This window comes from Balaenoptera physalus, assembly GCF_965194825.1.
Source record: "Balaenoptera physalus genome assembly, chromosome: 20".
NCBI lineage: Eukaryota > Metazoa > Chordata > Mammalia > Artiodactyla > Balaenopteridae > Balaenoptera > Balaenoptera physalus.
Window position 1 is genome coordinate 46039915 of NC_138901.1, and position 19328 is coordinate 46059242.

The 19328-nt window shown below is 48.7% G+C and overlaps 1 protein-coding gene across 2 annotated transcripts in view; it reads left to right on the top strand.

Moving 5' to 3' along the window:
• ASIC2 (acid sensing ion channel subunit 2) overlaps positions 1–19328 on the top strand; it is a gene marked incomplete at its 5' end in the record, with an annotated part of 1029497 nt that overhangs the window by 960339 nt on the left and 49830 nt on the right. For both annotated transcript variants that reach the window (XM_082443709.1, XM_082443708.1), the window contains one exon: positions 5270–5397. In XM_082443709.1, the coding sequence (XP_082299835.1) occupies positions 5270–5397 (128 nt within the window). The remainder of the gene's footprint in view (positions 1–5269; positions 5398–19328) is intronic.

Consider the following 19328-nt stretch of genomic DNA (forward strand, 5'->3'; position numbering starts at 1 on the left):
GATGGGTAGGGGACAAACAGAGACATCCTGCACTGAGACGCATCTCACCATGTGGCTGGCCTCCCTCCCGCCCTCTCCTCTCAAGCTAGCTATCCCAGCCACTGTTACAAAGACGGTTTCCTCCAACCCAAGATTGCTTTGTACCAGCACATCCCTGCCTTAGCCTAGAAAATTCCTCCAGGTTTTCAGAGACGCTTCTTTGCCTCCTCTTCAGTGTTTATTGCCTCTGCGTGCTTCCTGTAATTTGCAAAGATTAAAAATGTAAGCTTTTACTGTGATGTACTTTCCCTGCCCCATTATGCATTCTGCCCGTGGCTCACCCCCCCCCCCCCTCCGCCCAGTAGAGCTTCCCGATCCTTTCTGCAGGCACAGAAAATTCTCCACAGGTAGACTTCACCTGGTGCCGGCCGTGGCCCTGCTCCTAAAAAGGAGACTCTGGCTTCTGCAGGTTGAAGTCTCTCTACCACCCTCCTCCTGATTCTACATCATCTTTCATGTTACACCGTCAGGGTTGCGGCTTGGTCGCAATTAACAAGGGCTCCTAATGCTGTGTGTGTAGTAACTTCCCCGTTCTCTGTGCCCTCTCTCTCTGGGGCTTTGAATCCTGGTGTTCACGATATGTAAACAAATCCTTCACTGCACTGGGGGCCTGCACTCTTTGAAGCAACTCAGTGTTGAATGTTTTGGTGGTGAGAGGAATAGGAAGATGTGAACAATTCCGTCCAGCACCAACGGGGGTTATCATCAGGGCTGGCTTCCTGGTTGTGTGACCACTGCAGTCACACAGGCTCAGGAAGGTCACACTTGGTTTCATGCTTTACCACTGCTGTCTTGAGTTTCTCAATAAATTTTTAACGAGGTGCCCCACATTTTCAGTTTGAACCCAAACACTGTATGGCTGGTCCGAGTTTCTCTTATTGTTATTGTTGCTGCTGTTGCTGTTGTTTTCTGTGCAGCCCAGCTGCATGTCAGTGAACGAGACCTTCTGCCTTGTGCAACATGGGAGCAAGCCCGTCACTGGGTGACATGTGGCGCTGGTGTTTCCTAGGGTCCAGCCAGACCCTGGCAGACTCACAGCTGGTCAAAGGGCGGGGAACAGTCAACTCAGCAGAGGACACTCCCTCACTCAATTTGTTTCATTCAACAAGTAGTTATTGAGCTCTGCTCTGTTCCAGGCACCATGCTAGGGGCTTTAGGGGATATGACAATGAAAGAGATATTCCCTTTCTCCAGCCTCCACTCAGAACCCCAGGGCTATGAACCAGGACATCTGCTCCTGTGAAATAAACCACACCCCTAGTGGGGGAGGAAGAGTGACGAATTGCAAGTCAGAAGACCTGGCTCTTGGCCCCTGCTCTGCTCTTGACTTGCTGTGTGACCTTGGGCAAGTCAAATTCCCCTCTCTGGACTAGATCGCTGCTGCCCAAATGTGTCTGGCCTCAGATAATTTGTATCAGAACCCCTGGGCATGCAAGTTTCCTGGGCTTCACCCCAGAGGGACAGAATCAGAATTTCTAGGGAGTGGATCCCGGGAATGGTCACGCAGAGCTCCGTATGTGATTTCAACGTGCATTCTAGTCTGAGACCGTTGGGGGTACGTGGGCGGAGCCTTGGGCTCTAGCAGCCTATGCTTGATCACTTCATTTCTTCAAGTGTGTCTTCGTATTTGCACTGGTAGTATGCCATGTCCGGGAAAGGCAGGAGCTGAGGGTGGGTACAGGGCAGGGACTGGAGGGGGGCTGCTATTCACTGTCAAACTGGAGAATTACTCCACAGAGGGGAGCTGAGGGCAGTTCTGTGAAGGAAGAGGAACTACCTGGAGATGAGAGAATAAGTGGTGCTTTGGGAGACGCAGGGTCAGGGAGGATCTGGGGCTGTAATCATGGGCTGACTACAAATAGGCAGAACTCCGCTGCTCAGAACCCCACCCAGATCTCCTGCTTCTGGACAAGAGACCCCACAGGGGCACCTGCATAGGAAAGCGGGGTGCTCAAGCCCTTGCCACCCCTACTGCTCCGAGAGGGCTGGGATCTGCTCACAGGTGACATTCTACAACTGCACTGCCCAGTAAGGTGGTCACCAGCCACATGTGGCTACTTAATTTTAAGTTTAATTAATTAAAATTCAATTGGATAAAAAAATAGATAAATAAAGCAGGCCAGAAAGGTAATATGTGAAGTGATGGATATGTTAATTAACCTGATAGGGGGAATCCTTTCACCATGTATACCTACATCAAATCATCCCACTGTGCACTTTAAATACCATACAATTTTATTTGTCAATTATGCATCAGTAAAGTTGGGGGGGGGGGCATTAATTAATTAAATTATAAATTCAGTTCCTCAGTCGCATGAGTCACATTTCATGTGGCTAACAGTACCAGGTTGGATAGCAAGGATTATAGAACATTCCATCTTGGTAGAAGGTTCCTCTAGACAGCATTATCCCGAAGAGGGCAGAAACCTTATTCATATCTCTTCTGACGCTGCCCATCAGATTGCATGCCCATCCATGTTTGCAATGATATGAGAACACTTTAGGAATTTACTCTGCTCCAGCCCCTGCTGCTTCTTGAATACACTCCCCATCTGAACCCTAACCCAGTCTGAGTAGCCTTGGGCAGCTCTCACTAGCACAGGCACGCCTGGCTGTCCTCTCTGCTCACTGCTCACAGCACTTCTGACACCAAGGCCCCGTTTCTCATTTCTCCCTGTAACCACAGGTACCTCCTTCGAGCCTGTCCTACTGGCTCTAAGGTTTCTTAAGCTCACTTAATATCGCAGGCACACAGCTTCACTAGCTCTGGAAAACGCGCTTTGGCATCTCTCCTCTCCCACCCCCTCCAGCTCACTGAACGTGCTTTTCATTCATCCAAGCATCCTGTATCCCAGTATCACTGTGTTCACTTCTCCCCCCCATCAAAGCCTGTTCTCTGGGCTCCTCGGCCTCTCCTCAAGCCCTCTCTCGGGCGGACCTTAGAACACACAGCCACTGAAAGCTGGCCACTCAGCCTTCTTCATCTCCCCCATCCTCCCTCTCCCTCAGCCCCCTCCCTGATGTACCTGTGGGCCAAGCCCCCGGCTGGGCAATGGGCACCGGACTGAGCAAGCAGGACTCTCCTCTGTTGAGGCACCCACCACCCATGGGAGAGATGGACACAAAGCCACAGGCACGCAGGGACGTAGGGGCAAGAGTTTGGATGCAGCGATCTGGGTAAAGAGATGGCGGAAGAGTTGACTCTGCTGGAGGAAAGGGGGAGGTGTTCGTGGGTTTCACGGGATTCTCTCCTGCTCCGCGAAGATGTGTATGAAAGGATTCCTGGCTGAGGCTCTCTTTTGCCTAAACCTCATGTCAGCCACTGGATTCCTCGTCTAGTTGGTGAGAGCCCTGCCTGTTCTTCCTCTGGCCCCTGTCTGCCTACTCAACCTTGGCCTGTGCCCCCGACCTTGGAATTCTCACCCAGCTCTGGACGCCTCCCCCTGCCTCGGTCACTGGCCCCCAGGCTGACCCGGGTCCTGCGCATTCACGTGCGTGGCTCCAGCGCTTCCCTCCTCCTCGCCTTTCTCTTCTGTGCCAGCTTTAGAGCATGTCCGCAAACTCTCCCTACGCTATGGCCCTGGTGCTGACACACACCCCCTCCTTGACCTCTGACCTCCATCCCCCCAAATCTTCCCTGATTTCTGCATTTACCCATCCTCTCCCTATTCTCTAGCTTCAGAATACTCCTTGATGTGGATTCTAGATTGGCCTTGCCCATTAATAAGTGAGTAAAGGTTGGAGTCACAAATCTCTCACTCGTTCGTGCAACAAGCGTTCCCTGGGTGCCTGCAAGATGCCCAGCCGTGTGCAGGGCCTTTGAGATCCCGAGAGAAAGCCCTGAACTTGGCCTCACGATGCTCAGCCTTGTGGAAAAGACAGTGAGATAAAGGATTATGTCGTGGTGCGGCAGAGGCTTTACCAGGCGTATGTGAAGAATACAACCAAGCAGGAGAAGGAGTGGCTCTGGCTGGGGCTGGGGGCTGAATCTGCAGTGATGAGAAGGGAGATGGTCGGGTGGACCAAGTAAAAGACATTCCAGGCAGAAGGAGATGCATGTGCGTCCGTGTAGAGCTGGGATCAGTAACAACCAATCTGGTGGCCCTGGTGGGTTGGAACACGTAGTGCCACGAAGCAGAGGGCTGCCCAGAGCAAGGCTGGAACGGGGGCAGGTGAAGGAGATTGGGCTCCTTATAAGTGCCTCAGATTTGCATTTTGGAAAACTCATGCTTCAGGCTGTTTGCAAAGAATAAGACAGAGAAGGAGACCCAGGAAAGGCTGATAGATCCCATAGGTGCACTTCCCGCCAATTATGATCACCAACATATAGGATGAGCCAGGCTCTGCCATCCCGTCCCTTTCTGCCGTCCCTCCCCCACTTACTGCCGAGGGCCGTTTCTCCTGCCAAAGAACAGAAGGGGAGAAGCTTCTCTTCTAGTTGCCCATCTCCTGCAGCTCCAAGGGGCTTACAGGAAAGCCCCGTATTTTTATTCCAGCTGCTGTATCATCGTGTTTTCCTTCTCCTGATCTCCTCGCCTCAGCTCATGGCCCAGTAGAGAAGTTAGTAAATAAAGAGAATAGGTGCTTCATTCACTTCATAATCCCATTCTATAGTTTCGGAGATTGAAGCAAAAAGTTGATTGGCCTAGCTGACCTGAATTCATTTCTGATTGCTACTCGAACAGATTGCCACAACAATCTGATTGCATCAGATGGCATCAAGCAACACGAATTTATTATCTTACAGCTCTGGAAGCCAGAAGTCAAAAATGTATTTTAAGGTGTCAGCAGGGCTGCATTCCTTCTAGAGGCTCTAGGGGAAATGCATTCCCTTGGCTTTTCCAGCTTCTGGAAGCTTCCTGCATGCCCGGGCTTATGGATCCTTCCTTCCTCCATCTTCAAAGCCAGCAGCATCGATTTTTCCACATCTCTCTGACTCTGATCCTCCTGCTTCCCTCTTGTAAGGACCCTTGTGATCCCATTGGGCCACCTGGATAACCAAGGACCATCTCCCCACCTCAAAATCCTTGGTCACACCTGCAGCATCCCTTTCACCAGTGTAAGGTAACATAGCCACAGTCTCCAAGGATGAGGATGTGCACATCTCTGGGGGGCCATGATCCTGCCTACCGTGGGGCCTTTCCAGCATCCTTTTGAGCTTTTCAGTCCCAGGACTCCATGAGCATCTGTTATCATTGACCCATGGCTCTGTCCATCTTTGTTCTTTCAGAGGAAACGACGTTTGAAGCAGGCGTGAAGGTTCAGATCCACAGTCAGTCTGAGCCGCCTTTCATCCAAGAGCTGGGCTTTGGGGTGGCACCAGGGTTCCAGACTTTCGTGGCCACACAGGAGCAGAGGGTAAGTCCCCAGGGCTCTCTGGATCAGTGGTCCTTGGCCTCTCCCAGCCACCTGCCGCGTGAGGAGGAGAAATGGGATTCCCACTCCTGGAAGGCTCCGAATCCACCCAGGAGGCTGGAGCAGGGCTGGGCTCAGTAAAGAGACTCACCCTGAAATTGGAGAAATGTATCAGGCTAACCTCTGTAATCCAATTCTCCTGTACCGCCTGTCGGTTTCTGTAATAGGGCATGAGGGAAACCCAGCTTATTTGCTTTTCCACTGAACTGGTTGGGGGTTTTTTTTTCCCAAAACATTCTGGGAAAAAAATCTTTGCGGGGGATGGGGTGGGAGTCCAGTGGATGCTGAGGGAAATTGCTCATCAGGGTTTGGTGTGTTTCGTCACTGTGTTAATACAAAGCCAAGTGGCCTGCAAAAAGGAACAGGGATGGAGCATCTCTCCTGTAACGGAGTTTAAGTGGAGGGAAGCTGCTTCATGGGTTCCTGTCTGCTCTCTGATTTAGCACCAGGGGAGGGGCCCTCCCAGCCAGCCAGGACTTCTGCATCAACTCTGTGCCTCCATGGAGTGAGGATTGGCACAGATGTGACATGGCTTACACACCTCAGAAGGGAGACCTTTGTAAATTCTCAGTGGGGAGGAAGCCTCAGAACAGGACTGCAGAGAGACATGGGGATGCTTTTTTATCTCTTATCTCCTGGTTCGCCGAGAATAAAAGCTGGAGAGCCTATGACTCTGAGGGAGTCCTAAACCAGGTCACCCAAGACAACGTGCCCTGGGAGGCCTGGAGCAAACAATGAGGTGAATGAGCGACAGGGAGCCCAGCTCTAGGGTGTGAGGAAAGGAGAATCCGGAGAACGGGAGGAGCTGTCAGCAAAGAGATACGCACGTAACTTAGGAGCGCCGCTTGTTTTGAAAATTTGGCCCAAATCATCTTTCATCCAGTACAGATCACAGTTCCTTAGCCATTTTATAAAGCGATCTTCTGTACTGGAAACTGGTTTTAACTCTCTAAGCGAGCTGTAGTTTTGGATCTCTGGGAGAACGTGGATGGCGCAGGCCTCGTGAACTACTCCCTGTACTTAATGCCTGGGCAGTTGCTAAAGATCAAGGTCAGCCTCCTCTGCAACATGTAGCAGGTGGGATGGTGGCTCTGAGACTTGGGTAGAGAAGGCTGGGAGGTCGGCCCGGCAGCTAAGGGGCTCAGAGATAGAGGCAGGCGGTGTAAGCAGAAGTGGCGTATTCAAGAGCGTGCAAGGTGGGGGCCTGGTGGAACAACCAGGAAACTTCATCCTAGAGGACAAAGAAGGAAGGCATGAAGCAGGCAGCACGGAGCCAAGTTCAAGGCTGAGGATTTGAATCAGGAAGCGTGAACGCAGGCTAGCAGGTCAAGGTGTGCAGAGAGCCCGGAGCCCAAGCTATTAGCCTGGGTGTAGTAGCAAGCCTTCCTTCGAGTACTGTCAGATAAACAAAGCAGCAAGGACAGATTTAATCAGTAATATACTATTGCAGCAGGGAAGAGGGTTCAGCCTGAACTGAACTCAACTTCGATTTGTGCAGAAGGCACTTGGTGTTTTAAAGGGAAAATGAGGGGAAGGGTTGCGGGGAGAGAGGGTGCCTGAGCAGAGTCAGGGAAATGAAACATTACAAAAAGCCGGAAGTTAGTGGGGTGGGGGTCAGTGCATGTGGAACCCATCCAAGTTTGCTAATAGGACCCCATCATAGTTAGGCTTCTCTCCTCCTGCAGAGACAGGGAGACAGGGGCCCTACCTTTTGGTCTTGGCAGGAACAAACAAACAGTAAATTCTTTTGGCAGTCTTGAGTTCTCAGGCAGAGACTTTAAGGGGGCTAGGGTCATCCCAGGGATTTGGCTTTGAGCTGTGAGAAACTATGTTAGTGTAAAAACGTGTTGAAGACACAGTCATTTTCGTAAAGAACTTTAGTTGAATGTTTCAAAAATACCAAATATTCTTGAGCTCACTGGAGAATCCAGAATAAATGCTACCTGGAGTTTTGCCCTCTGTTTGTCTCCTCCTCCTGGGCTTGTGTGGCCTAAGTCGTATTACGCTACCCTGAACAGCATACTTCATCCAAGTGCAATAATACAAGCTGCACCTTTTTTGGATTTCTGCTGGCCTTTTTTATTTCCTTTATACAAGTGTGATTTTTCAGAAGTCGACTGTTAACACTATTCTAGTTCTGTTCTTCATCTAAACTATCCATTTCAATGAAAATGAAGTGCTAATGACAAGGAAGAAAGAAAGGAAGGAAGGAAGGAAGGAAGAAAGGAAGAAAGAAAGAAAGAAAGAAAGAAAGAAAGAAAGAAAGAAAGAAAGAAAGAAAGAAAGAAAGAAAGAAAGAAAGAAAGAAAGAAGGAAAGAAGGAAGGAAGGAAGGAAGAAAGAAGGAAAGAGAGAGAGAGAGGGAGGGAGGGAGGGAGGAAGGAAGGAAGGAAGGAAGGAAGGAAGGAAGGAAGGAAGGAAGGAAGGAAGAAAAGAAAAGAAGGAAGGAAACTATGTTAGTGTTTGTCCAAGTCTTTGTAGGCCAAGGTTGAGGCCTCATGGAGAAGAGGGCACAGAGGAGGCTGGCTAGTCCTGCCTTTTGTGGGTGATGTGAGTCAATCTACCTCCCTTTGAAGAACCAGGCATGGGTTAGACTAATAAGTGTGTCCATGAATTCTTTGACTATCTAATGGTGAATTGTGGGCTAGTTTTCCAATGCAAATCTGATTCTGTGGTTTGTGGAAAGTAACCACCCCTCTGCTCCTGCATGACTTACCTGTACTGACACCTCTCTGGTGTCCACATTGCTATTACCATGCAGAGGAAGTGAACAGCCTTCCTTGAAACCCACAGGGTAACTTCATCTCACCGCTAGCGAAGGTTGGAGAGAAGGAAGCTCTCTGTAGGCTGCTGTGTCATTGGCTTGAGAGGTGTGCTTTGTCCTCCCCACTCCGCACTGACCCCCCATTACTGACACCAAAGAAATTGCTGGGCCTGGTGGGAAGCTGGAGCTGATAACTTCTCAGAACCCTTAAGTCTCTTTCTCTTCCCAACATGAAACAGAGGGACTCCCCGTGGCGATCAGGGAGAGAATGTATTCCCAGCTTCAGAGGACAAATTCATTGTTGGCTTTGAAGTATATTTTCAGAAAATCAGCCTCATTCATATTAGCATTGCTATGGTTATTATAAGTAATAATAAGATATTTGGTTAAACATTTTACAGTCTTCAAAACATTTCCACATCATCTCATTTCATCATTTCATTCATATTAATAGAGAAATACAAAGACACATCCTGGAGCTAAATCTAATAATACATTATGTTTACACATATATAAAAGAGCATATTCATAGGAAATAAGACTCGAAGGAAATAAGGCAAAATACCCACAGTGGGGGAATTCTGAATGATTTGTTTTCTTGTCTGGGTTTGCCACATGTTTTATAATGCGACTTTGTTTTATTTTACTTGTTGAGCAAATATTTGTTGAACACCTACTATGGGTGAAGCGATAGGGATACGGTGGTGAGCGAAACAGACCCAGTGTCTGGCCTCACAGAACTTACATATTAATGGTTTCTTTCACATAGGAAAAATAGCCGTTAAATAATCTTAAGCCAAGTATAATTTGGGGATTAGCCCCCACTGGTATATTCTCACTCTGCCATTAGTACTAACCTATCCAGCTGACCCTGGTTCTCAAACGCTGATTCTAAGATGCATATTTTTTTCACATTTTAACATTTCTGAAATTGGGGCTTGTTGCATGTCCGTTACAACTGGCGATGCTTTTTCTTTCTTGATGGCACATAAAATCATGGTGGTCTTACAACCTATAGCGGCTACACTGTTCCCATTCCACGATTCTGCTGCTTCAGCTCAAAGCTCAAGGGAATCTTGAAAGATGACAAGACTATTTGGCGGGCAGAAGGCCCTTTCCTAGAAACTTGGTGTGAATCATGCTAGGGAAATTGACTCCTGAGTGAAAGCCCTGAATGGAACTGGTAACTTACGGGACTGCTGCCATGAATCCCTTTGTAAACGGGAAAGTCCTTTTGCCTGGTAAAGTCATCCCACCCGTGCAAAATTACACACGCACGTCTCTCAATATTTTTCACTTTACTTTGTCATCCAAAAGAACACACCATTGGGCTGTGACCCAGACCAAAGATTGCTTTTTTACATCTGTATTTGCCCTAAACCCAAATAAGCCAAGGTATGCCCCTGCCTTCCTTGGACAATCTGAGAAGTGCCCCCCTGGCTCAGCTGCTGTAGGAGCCCCTGCACCATCCCAGGACCCCCACCACCAGAGACAGGCAGTGGGATAACACGCTGGGAGCAGAAACAGAACCCAGAGGGAGAGAGCAGTTCCTTCTACCTGAGCGCACACTCCCCTCCAGGCATTAAGCTGCAGAGACACTTGACCTGCATTATTTCATTTATTCCCCACAACAACCTCAAAAGGGAGATATTGTTATGCCACGTTCCAGATGACAAAACTGCACAACCAAGTCACTTGCTTCAGGTCACCGAGCTAAGGGAACTGCAGGACTCAGCTTTGAGCACAGATCTATCTGGGGAGAGAAAACCAGACAGGGAGCCCACAGGCCTGGATTCTAGTCCTGACTGCGCCATGAGAACTTGGACAGGTTGCCTCCGTCCCTGGGCCTCAGTGTTCCCATCCATAGAATGGAAGGGCTGGGTTAGGTGACCTCGAAGGGCCTCCAGCGTTCGCAGCCTGGGGGTCACTCAAGCACACAGGAACCACCTGGAAGTTTGGGCGATAGCAGTTTTGCACCTACTCTGCCACCTGCAGACTCCCTCCTTCATGCCAGCTGGCGTGGGGTGCTGTTAAGGTCCATGGTGGCAAGGACATGTGAGATAAACCCCCCTGCCCTGGTCTGAGAGGCAGAACGTGGGTTCCTACTAGTGAGAAGCAGGGGTTGGGGTATGTAGCCAACCTAAAACTTTAGAAGACAGGCTCTGCCCGTGCTCCTTGGTCGTGCCCCTTCCCCAGGCCACATACATGGTGGCCACATGGCTGCCCTACTTAAAACCCTTAAATTCCTGGGCTTCCTGTAATTTGCAAAAGCCCCACCCCTTAGAATGGCGTCCAAGGTCCTGTTCAGCCTGGCCCCTGCCCACCTCTCCAGCCTCATCAACTGCCCATGGTTGACTAACGTGTCCCCTGCATCCCAGTGTTGGAGAACCATCCACCAAATGCACCATGCTCTCTGATGCCTGCCTCTGTACATTTGCCCCCACTGTTCCTTATGCCCAGCATCCCTTCCTGGTCTTACCTACCTGGCAAAGGCCTAGTCCTATTTCTAGCTACTGCTCAAAGAGCACAGTCTCTAAGAAGACCTTCCCCATCCTGTCCTGCCACCCCCCAAGGAGCAGCTAGTCGCTCCATATAACACCTTATACATTCACTTATTCCTTCAGCAAATATTCACTGAGCACCTACTTTGCTGGGAAGATGAAGATGAGGGAGACCTGGTCCCGCCTTGGAGCGCTCACAGAATCGAGCAGGTTTCTCGGCAATTTTATCCCACTCCTAAGAGATATAAAACTCTCCTTGCAGACTTTACCTCCCCTTGTGCACCCCTGCCCCTACGCCTGCCTCTTACGAACTGTCTTTCTCAGCCTCCATCAGCCCTTGGCTCACTTAGGCTGGGAGCTCCCTGAGACCAAGGATGGTATCTCTCGGATTCTCTATCCCCCGTGCCTTGCTTAGATATGAGCTCAGTAAATGTGCAGGATTGAAAGAATGAATTATACACTAACACTCAAATCTGCACTCTGGGCCCAAAGAGCGCTCAGATGCTGCGCTCCAGGGCACTCCCTGCCTCCCCCCTTCCCCCACCTGCCAAAACTCCCATTAAAATCTGCCCTGGGGGCCCTCCTTCTCCCTGAGACTGTGGAGCCAGCCTCTGATGGATGATGGTGTCTGTATCATTTCTGGCTGCACACTTAGAGAGCCTAATCAAAGCAAAAGCTCATGAAAGGGGTCAGGGCTGGAGACAGAGATCTGGAAGCCATCTGTGTGCACGAGAGTGGATGGAACAGATGGGAAGGTCCTCACCGAACTCTGGACCATGGGGAGAATTAAACGAGTGAGCGAATATATGTGAAAGAGAAAATCCGGGACATTCATGTAGTAAGAGCACAGCATCTTCAACGTTGACATCACCAGTCGGACTCTTTGCCCCTAACTGAAGGCGATGGCTAATCCTGCTGGGACTTCCAGCCATGATTTGATATAAGAAAATTTTCATCATCTCCCACTTCCTCCTCAAAGAGCCTGGCGGTGAGTCTTGTTTTCTAAATGTTTATCCAATGTGTCCATCAAATCTTTATTCAACCGCCCTGCCCATACTTCTTGGTGGGACTGAGAATGAATCTGCAGACCCTGGGCAGTCGGTTGGCCACCAGCCTCATTGTTCAGAAAGTTTTCGGGGAAACGTGGCCCTGCGTTTATATTCGAGGGTCTTGGAAATGCCTTGGGGAACCAGAGTTGCTAATCACTGCCCAGATATACCCCGTTCTCACCAGGAAGCCCTTCTACTACTGGAGCCATTGGGAATGAGAAGGGTTCCAATTCCACAACCTGGACTGTGTGTTGGTTCCTCACTTGGGCTGTATCCAGAGTACCACAAGGATGCCCACGGTCACAGCACACCCTGCATCAAGCAGCTGCTTGCTACCCTCTTTGAGGCTGTAGATACACAACGCAAACACAAATGTTTGGGTCCCGCCGGCCCCAGTTAGGTCACTGGCAGGCCGTGTGGGCACAGTCGGCTCCTACAGAAGCCTAAGCCTTTACCATCAGCGTAGGTTGGCCGCGTCTCCAACATTTGGAGGGAATCCCACCATGGCTCACAATGAGAAACAGTATCCCCGCCTCTACCCCCAAATTAAAAAGGCCCAGATGTTGGGTGGGGTGCCCCCAAATGCTTTTCACAGCTCCTCTCAAGCTTCCAAATACAACTTCCTAAGTGCCTTTCAAAAGAGAAGACTCGAGGCTTCCCTGGTGGCGCAGTGGTTGGGAGTCTGCCTGCCGGTGCAGGGGACACGGGTTCGAGCCCTGGTCTGGGGAGATCCCACATGCTGCGGATCAACTGGGCCCGTGAGCCACAGCTACTGAGCCTGTGCGTCTGGAGCCTGTGCTCCGCAACAAGAGAGGCCGCGATAGTGAGAGGCCCGCACACTGCAATGAAGAGTGGCCCCCACTTGCCGCAGCTAGAGAAAGCCCTCGCACAGAAGCGAAAACCCAACACAGCCATAAATAAATAAATAAATAAATCCCATTTAAAAAAAAAAAAAAAAAGAGAAGACTCATTTGTCAATCTGACAGCCAGATCCATGGTCCTTAATATGCTTCACGGGCCCCGTTAAAAATGGAGGCTTGCCCAGTTGTGTTTTTCAAGGCAGGGGAGAGAACTTGTTCCACCTGCCTTCAGCAACTTCCAGACTGTCAAAGCTGGAGCCGCACAAACATGGTAACATCCAGTTCTGCTCCAGAAAGCGCCAGGGAGGCACCAGGAGGCAGGATAGCCTGCTGTGTGGCCTTCCCTCCATGCTCAACAGGGAATAGTGTTTCCCATACATAGATGAAAATAAGAATCAATTAAGCATCTACTAGCTTAGCTACTTCCTCACTTGTTGCCACTCCTCCTCGAAGGGAGAAATATCTTCAGATCCCCAGATGGTTTTGCCAAGAGTCAGGTTTTCACCTTTTTTTCCTGCACAATGAGAGTTTGTTTTTGTCAAGGTGGAGGTGATGACAGGGCGTAGAGGAGGAAGGAAAAGGGTCCTTAAAAGAAGTGTTGCTTGGCTAGGATGAGCAAATGTGCTCAGCTCTGTTGGGGGAAATCTCAAAGTAAATAAAACATGCTTAAGGTATGGGGATATATGTATATGTATAGCTGATTCACTTTGTTATAAAACAGAAACTAACACACCATTGTAAAGCAATTATACTCCAATAAAGATGTTTAAAAAAAAAAATCCTTAAGTCTTAGAAAGAGGTAAAATCACTCTATTTTGCCTACTGTCTGCCTTGCAGCCTCTCCTCCTCCTTCCCTCCCTAAAAGAGTCTCCAAAGAGTTGTCTAGACTTGCTTCTCTCTACTTCCTCACCTCCCTTTCACTTCCCGGCCCACCTCTAGCATTCCACGGAAACTCTTTGTCATCAAGGTGACCCATGAAATCTTTGTGGCCAAACCCAATCTTTGTCGGTAAGGACACTCCTCCCTTCATGCCACCTGGTTTCCCAGCAGCATGTGGACTGTTGGCCACGCCCTCCCTGAGACCCTCTTCTCCCCACTCTGGTCTGGTTTTCTTCCCAGCTCTCTGCCTGCTCCTCCTGAGTCATCTTCATAAGCAATTCCTTCTCTGTTCACCCCCGAGATGATGGGCCTCCCAGGATGCTGGTTTTCGCTTGTCCCATTCTGTAATTTCCTTGGATGAGCTCACCCTTTACCATGACTTTCAAAGCACTACCCCCAGCCCAGATCTCTTTCCTGACCCCCAACCCAGGACTCCATGTACTGCCAAATGCCTCCCCTCGGAGTCCGTGGGCTTCTCAAATCAAAAGTCTAAACTGAACTCGTCCTCTTCCCCTGCCCCACACCTCCACCCCGAAACTGCTCCCCCAGCCACGGTCCCCCAACCCTGTAAATGGCCTGAGTACAAATACGCACTCCCTAGATGGTGACCCTGTGCCTCACTTCCTCATCTGTAAAATGGGAATAATGATGGTTTCTATCCCAGAGGGTGGCTAGAAGGCTAAGTGAGTTAACGCGTGTGCGCGGAACAGTTCTGACATCCAGCAAGTGCTCGATAAACGCTAGCTATCACTATCGCCCACCCCAGACACTACTTTAATTCAGTCCTTCATGGTCTGTCTCCTGGGTAAGAACAGCAGCTGCCTGGCTGGTCTCCCTGCCGCCCACCTTGTCCCTCTCCAATCCATTCTCTGCATCAACAAGAATCTGAGCATCTCCCTCGCTCATTTCTTCGAGGATAAAGTCCAGGACCCTCTTCACAGCCCTTTCGGTTCTGGCTGCTGCCTACCTCTCAGCAGCATCTTCCTCTGCTCCCCCGGCCTCCCACGCAAAGCACCAGCTCTCCTAAACTGTGTGCAGTTATTTCCAAGCATCACATGCTCTCTCCTCTCTCTCCCTGCCAGCAACACCCTTCCCACCCTTTCTTCACCTAATTTGTATGAGTCCTTCGAGATTCAGCTCTAATGTTCCCTCATCCAGAAGGCCACCCTGGAGTATTCTGTGTGAATCTCTGGCATAAAATTTACACATGATAATCATCTGTTTACCTATCTGTCTCCCTACCAGATTGTGGGCTCTCTGAGGATATGACTCCGTCTTATTTCTGTCCTTTGTATTTCAGCATTTTGTATAGTGCCTTGCATATAGAAGATGCTTGATAATTATATTGAATGGAATGAATGACTCAATGAATGCATGAAAGAGAAAGAGCCTACTTTATCATCTCACTCTCTTGCTTAAGACCCATTAATGTCTTTCCCAACCTAGAAAATAAAGTCCAAATTCCACATCCTGGCTCTGGCCATCACTTTTCCCAGTGACTAAACCCCACTACTCTCCAGCAGCCCCGCTGCCTACCAGCCACATTCCTTGATCATTTCCTGCTGACTCATTCGTTTATTGAGCATTAGCTGTGTGCCAGGCACTGTGTTACGCATGAGGGATACAGTAATGGACAGGACTGACCTGGTTCTTCTCAGAGCTTACAGTCTAGCAGGAGAGGCAGACAATCAATCACAGATTAAGAGCTATACGTGTCTGTGTAATAAGCCCCCAGTATACTGTAAACTTCTTAAGGGAAAATATTAGGTCTTATAATTCTTAAATGGAAAGATGGTTGGACGGAATGTTGTAGAATGATCTCTGAGGGATAACTTCAATAACTTACAATCCATTTCCGCTATGCTTAGCCTTCAGAGATGATGTAACCAAATTCAACAGTCTTTAACACTAAGAACTGAAAAAAAAAAAAAAAAGTCTTTTTACTGAGTGCATGGGGAAAAAAAGGGATGAACCAAAAATGGTACTAACCAACACGGCAGCTCCAGTCTGGGTCCAAAGTCCAGAACTTTGTGGTACCCACTCCCACCAGCATCCATCAGGGCAGAACTAGTTTCTCCTGGATCCTCTCTGCACTAGCTCTGACATCAGAAGCCAGTTGCTTATCTCTCAGTGGCTTATTTCCTCCTCAGACCCAGCAGAGGAAAGGAGACCTACTGTCTGTTGACTCACCTACTTTTTCTTACTCAGGAGACAAGTTAATAAATCAGAACATTCTTTGGTTGGGTCATGCTACCCAGTACCACGTTCTCTTTTGATTCGTGAGCACCATCTGAACTCTGAACAGGGTGGCTTGGTTTCTGATGCCTGTTGTTTTTATATATAGGGAAAAAAAAAAAAAACCTGTAGAGGACACCTCCTTATGCAGGCTGAAAGCTTTTTGTGGCCAACTGGGAAGACTAGATAGTCACAAACAAATCTTTTAGAAATATCAACCAGAATGAATGAATGTGAACAGTCCTGCTGATGGTCAGATTGCCTTGGCAAGGGCAGGGGAAAGTGGGCCTGGGAAAGACATCTCTTTCCTATTTCTCCCCTCCTCCTTCCTCCTGAAAACAACTGTTGCCCTCCAGGGATGGCGAAGTCAGAATGTTTGTTTATGTTGTTACAAATGTACTGAACAGCCCCTGTAACCATTCGCTGTGCGCAAGTAAATCTTAGTGCTAATCTGTTAGCTCTAGCCTAAAATATCTCCAGTTTCTCACCTACTGAGATCTATCTCCTTTTGTCATTTAAAACATTTTAACAACAGCCATCTGGCTGTTAATACAAAGTTACCTGAATAACCCAAGTTATTTGCTTGTCTTCCTCCATCAATGAGAGTACGCTGTCTGAAGGTAAGGACTCTGAGCAACTAGCACAGACCCTAACGCTGTAAATCAATCAATCAATCAATTAATTAATTAATTGCAGAGTGTATCAATATTGGTTAATGAATTGATTCAAACCCTGTAGCACATCCTATCATGGAACAAAAAAATCATTCCTAAATGAGCGTCATCACTCCTCGATTTATCTGCTTTTTATTATTTTTTTTGGCCATGCCATGCAGCATGTGAGATCTTAGTTCCCTGACCAGGGGTCGAACCCATCCCCCCTGCAATGGAAGCACGGAGTCTTAACCAGGGAACCACCAGGGAAGTCCCATGTTTTATGTTTTAAGATAGCACACCCAGTCCTTTGACACAATTAGGTGACAAAGGACGGGAAGATAGCATTTGGCCAAGGTCTCTAGGAGAGCCAAGAAGACTGTGAAAGGAACAAGCAGAAGGGGAGCAGGGCCCCAGAAAAGACGACACCCATCTCTGGAGAGGGCAGACAAGACAGCTGTTGAGTGGAGTGTAAACTGCTTGGGCCTTTTGGGCTAGAGATGTGGGTGGGGACTTAACAGCATCCATTCAAATAAAAAAGCACACCTCCTCTTCAAAGGAGAGCAATTTTCCTTCTTGGAATCTGCCATAAAGAAATACTTACACATGTACCCCAAGAAGCATGGATGAAGGTCTTTTCTGCAGCTCTCAATTTTTGTGAGAGTAAAAATTTAGAAACAATTCAGTTCATCAACGAAATGATGATTAAATTAAGGAGGGCAAATGCATACGTGTTTCCCCCAACCCCCTGCAACAGTTAAAATGGGTAAGAAAGATCTGGTGGTCCCTTGGGGAAATTTTCCAAGACATATTGATAAGTGAAAAAAAAAAGTCAGAACAACACATACAGTGTGGTCTCATTTGTATTAAAAATACCACCACACTAAACTAAACTATATATTTGTAAATGCACATGTATGCACGCACGGTAGCACACAGAAGAATTCTGAAGAATTTAAAAAATACTGACAGCTGCTCAGAGGAAAAGAACAGAACTGAGTGTGCAAGATTTTCCACTTTTTCTGGATCCCAGGAATATTTATAACGAGAATGCACTTGTGTATTCATGTATTAATTGTGCAACTTTTAAAGACATGCGTAATGCAGCTATTTACAAGTATGTTTTCTGGTTTGAACCCGGCATCTAACAGACTGGCTCACGTACCGGGGATGGGGTGCTACTCCCTGCAGCCAGGGACAGCCTCCCCTCCAGGCTGGTCCTGCAGTTCCTTCCCCAGCAGACAGCCTCCACCGGACCCTGCTTCTGGTCCCGGCACACGCAGAGGCCATAGGGAAAGGCCTGCAGCTCTGAAGTTTCCCTTCTAGCAAAGAAAATTTGTAAAGATTTTTCTCTGGTTTTGAAGTTTAAAAAAAAAGTGTCCCCACCCTACCCCCAGGCCTGGGGCCAGAGTCCACAGTTCCCAAAGATTGAAGAGCACCGTGCCTGGCACCATGCTGGTCCCCCATCCACATGGAATGGGTTGAATTAGTCCAATGGGTTGGATGAGATTGAATTAGATTGGATTGGGTTGATTAGGTTGGATTAGACTGATAGCTAGCCTTGTTAATTCCGTAGCTCCTAAAATTGTGCTCTCCTCTTCCCTGCCTCAACAGTGCATCCGAGGGATGTCCCCGCTCTCAGTTTTCATCCCTGCTGTGAGCTTGACATCATCTCCCTGCCCCACCATAAAGGCAACAGGTACCATACTTCCAGGTCTTTCCCTTCACGCATCTGTCTCTGGGACTGAGACACTCCTGTGCATGTCCCCACACCTGCCCCAGTGCTCAGTACATGATAAGGCCTCAGTCAATGTGTATTGAATTGAACTGAACTCAGCCCCCCAAACCTCCAGGAAAAGGTCTGGAAGGAGCCAGCAGGAGGAACAGACCCAGCCAGGGCAGGCGGTGCTCCACCTGGGGTGGTCAGGATGCTCTTGAAGTTAAACCCCAGACCCACTGCTGGCACAGCTGCTTCTATGACCCAAAGGGTAAAGGATGATGGGGACACTCTGGAGCTTGGTGACGGCAGATATAGGAGAGGTAGCTGAGCTTAGCCACGTTTAGCACCTCAGTGAGGAAGAACACAGGCAGGGCCTCCCCGCCTCTCAGAGGAGATGCGACAGCATGGGAGACATCACTCTGTGGAAAACACTGAGTCCAGAACCGCTTTCAAGGGATCCGAACTGAGTCCAGAACCTTTCTAAATGCATCCTACCCATTATCTCGGGCGTGCTTCTCAAATCTAATAAGGTAGAAATGATTGGAAACCATTTTACAGAAAATCAAACTGGAGCACAGAGAAGTTAAGAAACTTGCCAAGGACACACAGCCCAGGAAGTAGTACAACCTGGAATCGGGATCAGCTGGACCCCAAAGCCTAGAACTCGAACAATTTAGAAATACCGCCTTCAGTTACCCTGGCGTGCTCTGCTTTTATTTTGTCCAGAACAGGACATGCTCAGAGGAACCCAGACAGGGAACAAGGCCTCCTCCTAGGCAGGTGTTGTGAGAAGCCCCAGGTGTAGGGGAAGGAAGGTCAGCTCAGGAAATGGAAATTACTAGAAGGCCTGGGGAAAGGGGAAGGGGCCACTCAGACAGAGGTACAGTGCCTCCAAAAAGGATGGAGAGAGGAACATGGCCAACAAATAGACACAAAAGAGAGCCAACAGCAGCTGCTATGGGTCCTGTGGGCCAGTGAGATCTTAATACATGCTCAACGTAGAAGATTTGGGGGGAAACCAAAAAAATAGGAAAAAATAACCCATAGAACCCCCACTTAGAGGAAGGAATGGTTATGCTTTTGGTATCTTTCCTTGCCGTTTGGTCTCCGTGTGCTTTGTTGTTTGTTTCTGCCTTAGTTAGGGCTCTTCGGGTTACAAGGAACAGATGGCCTTCAGAGGATAACGCAAAGAATGGGCCGTGGTTCCTGAAGCC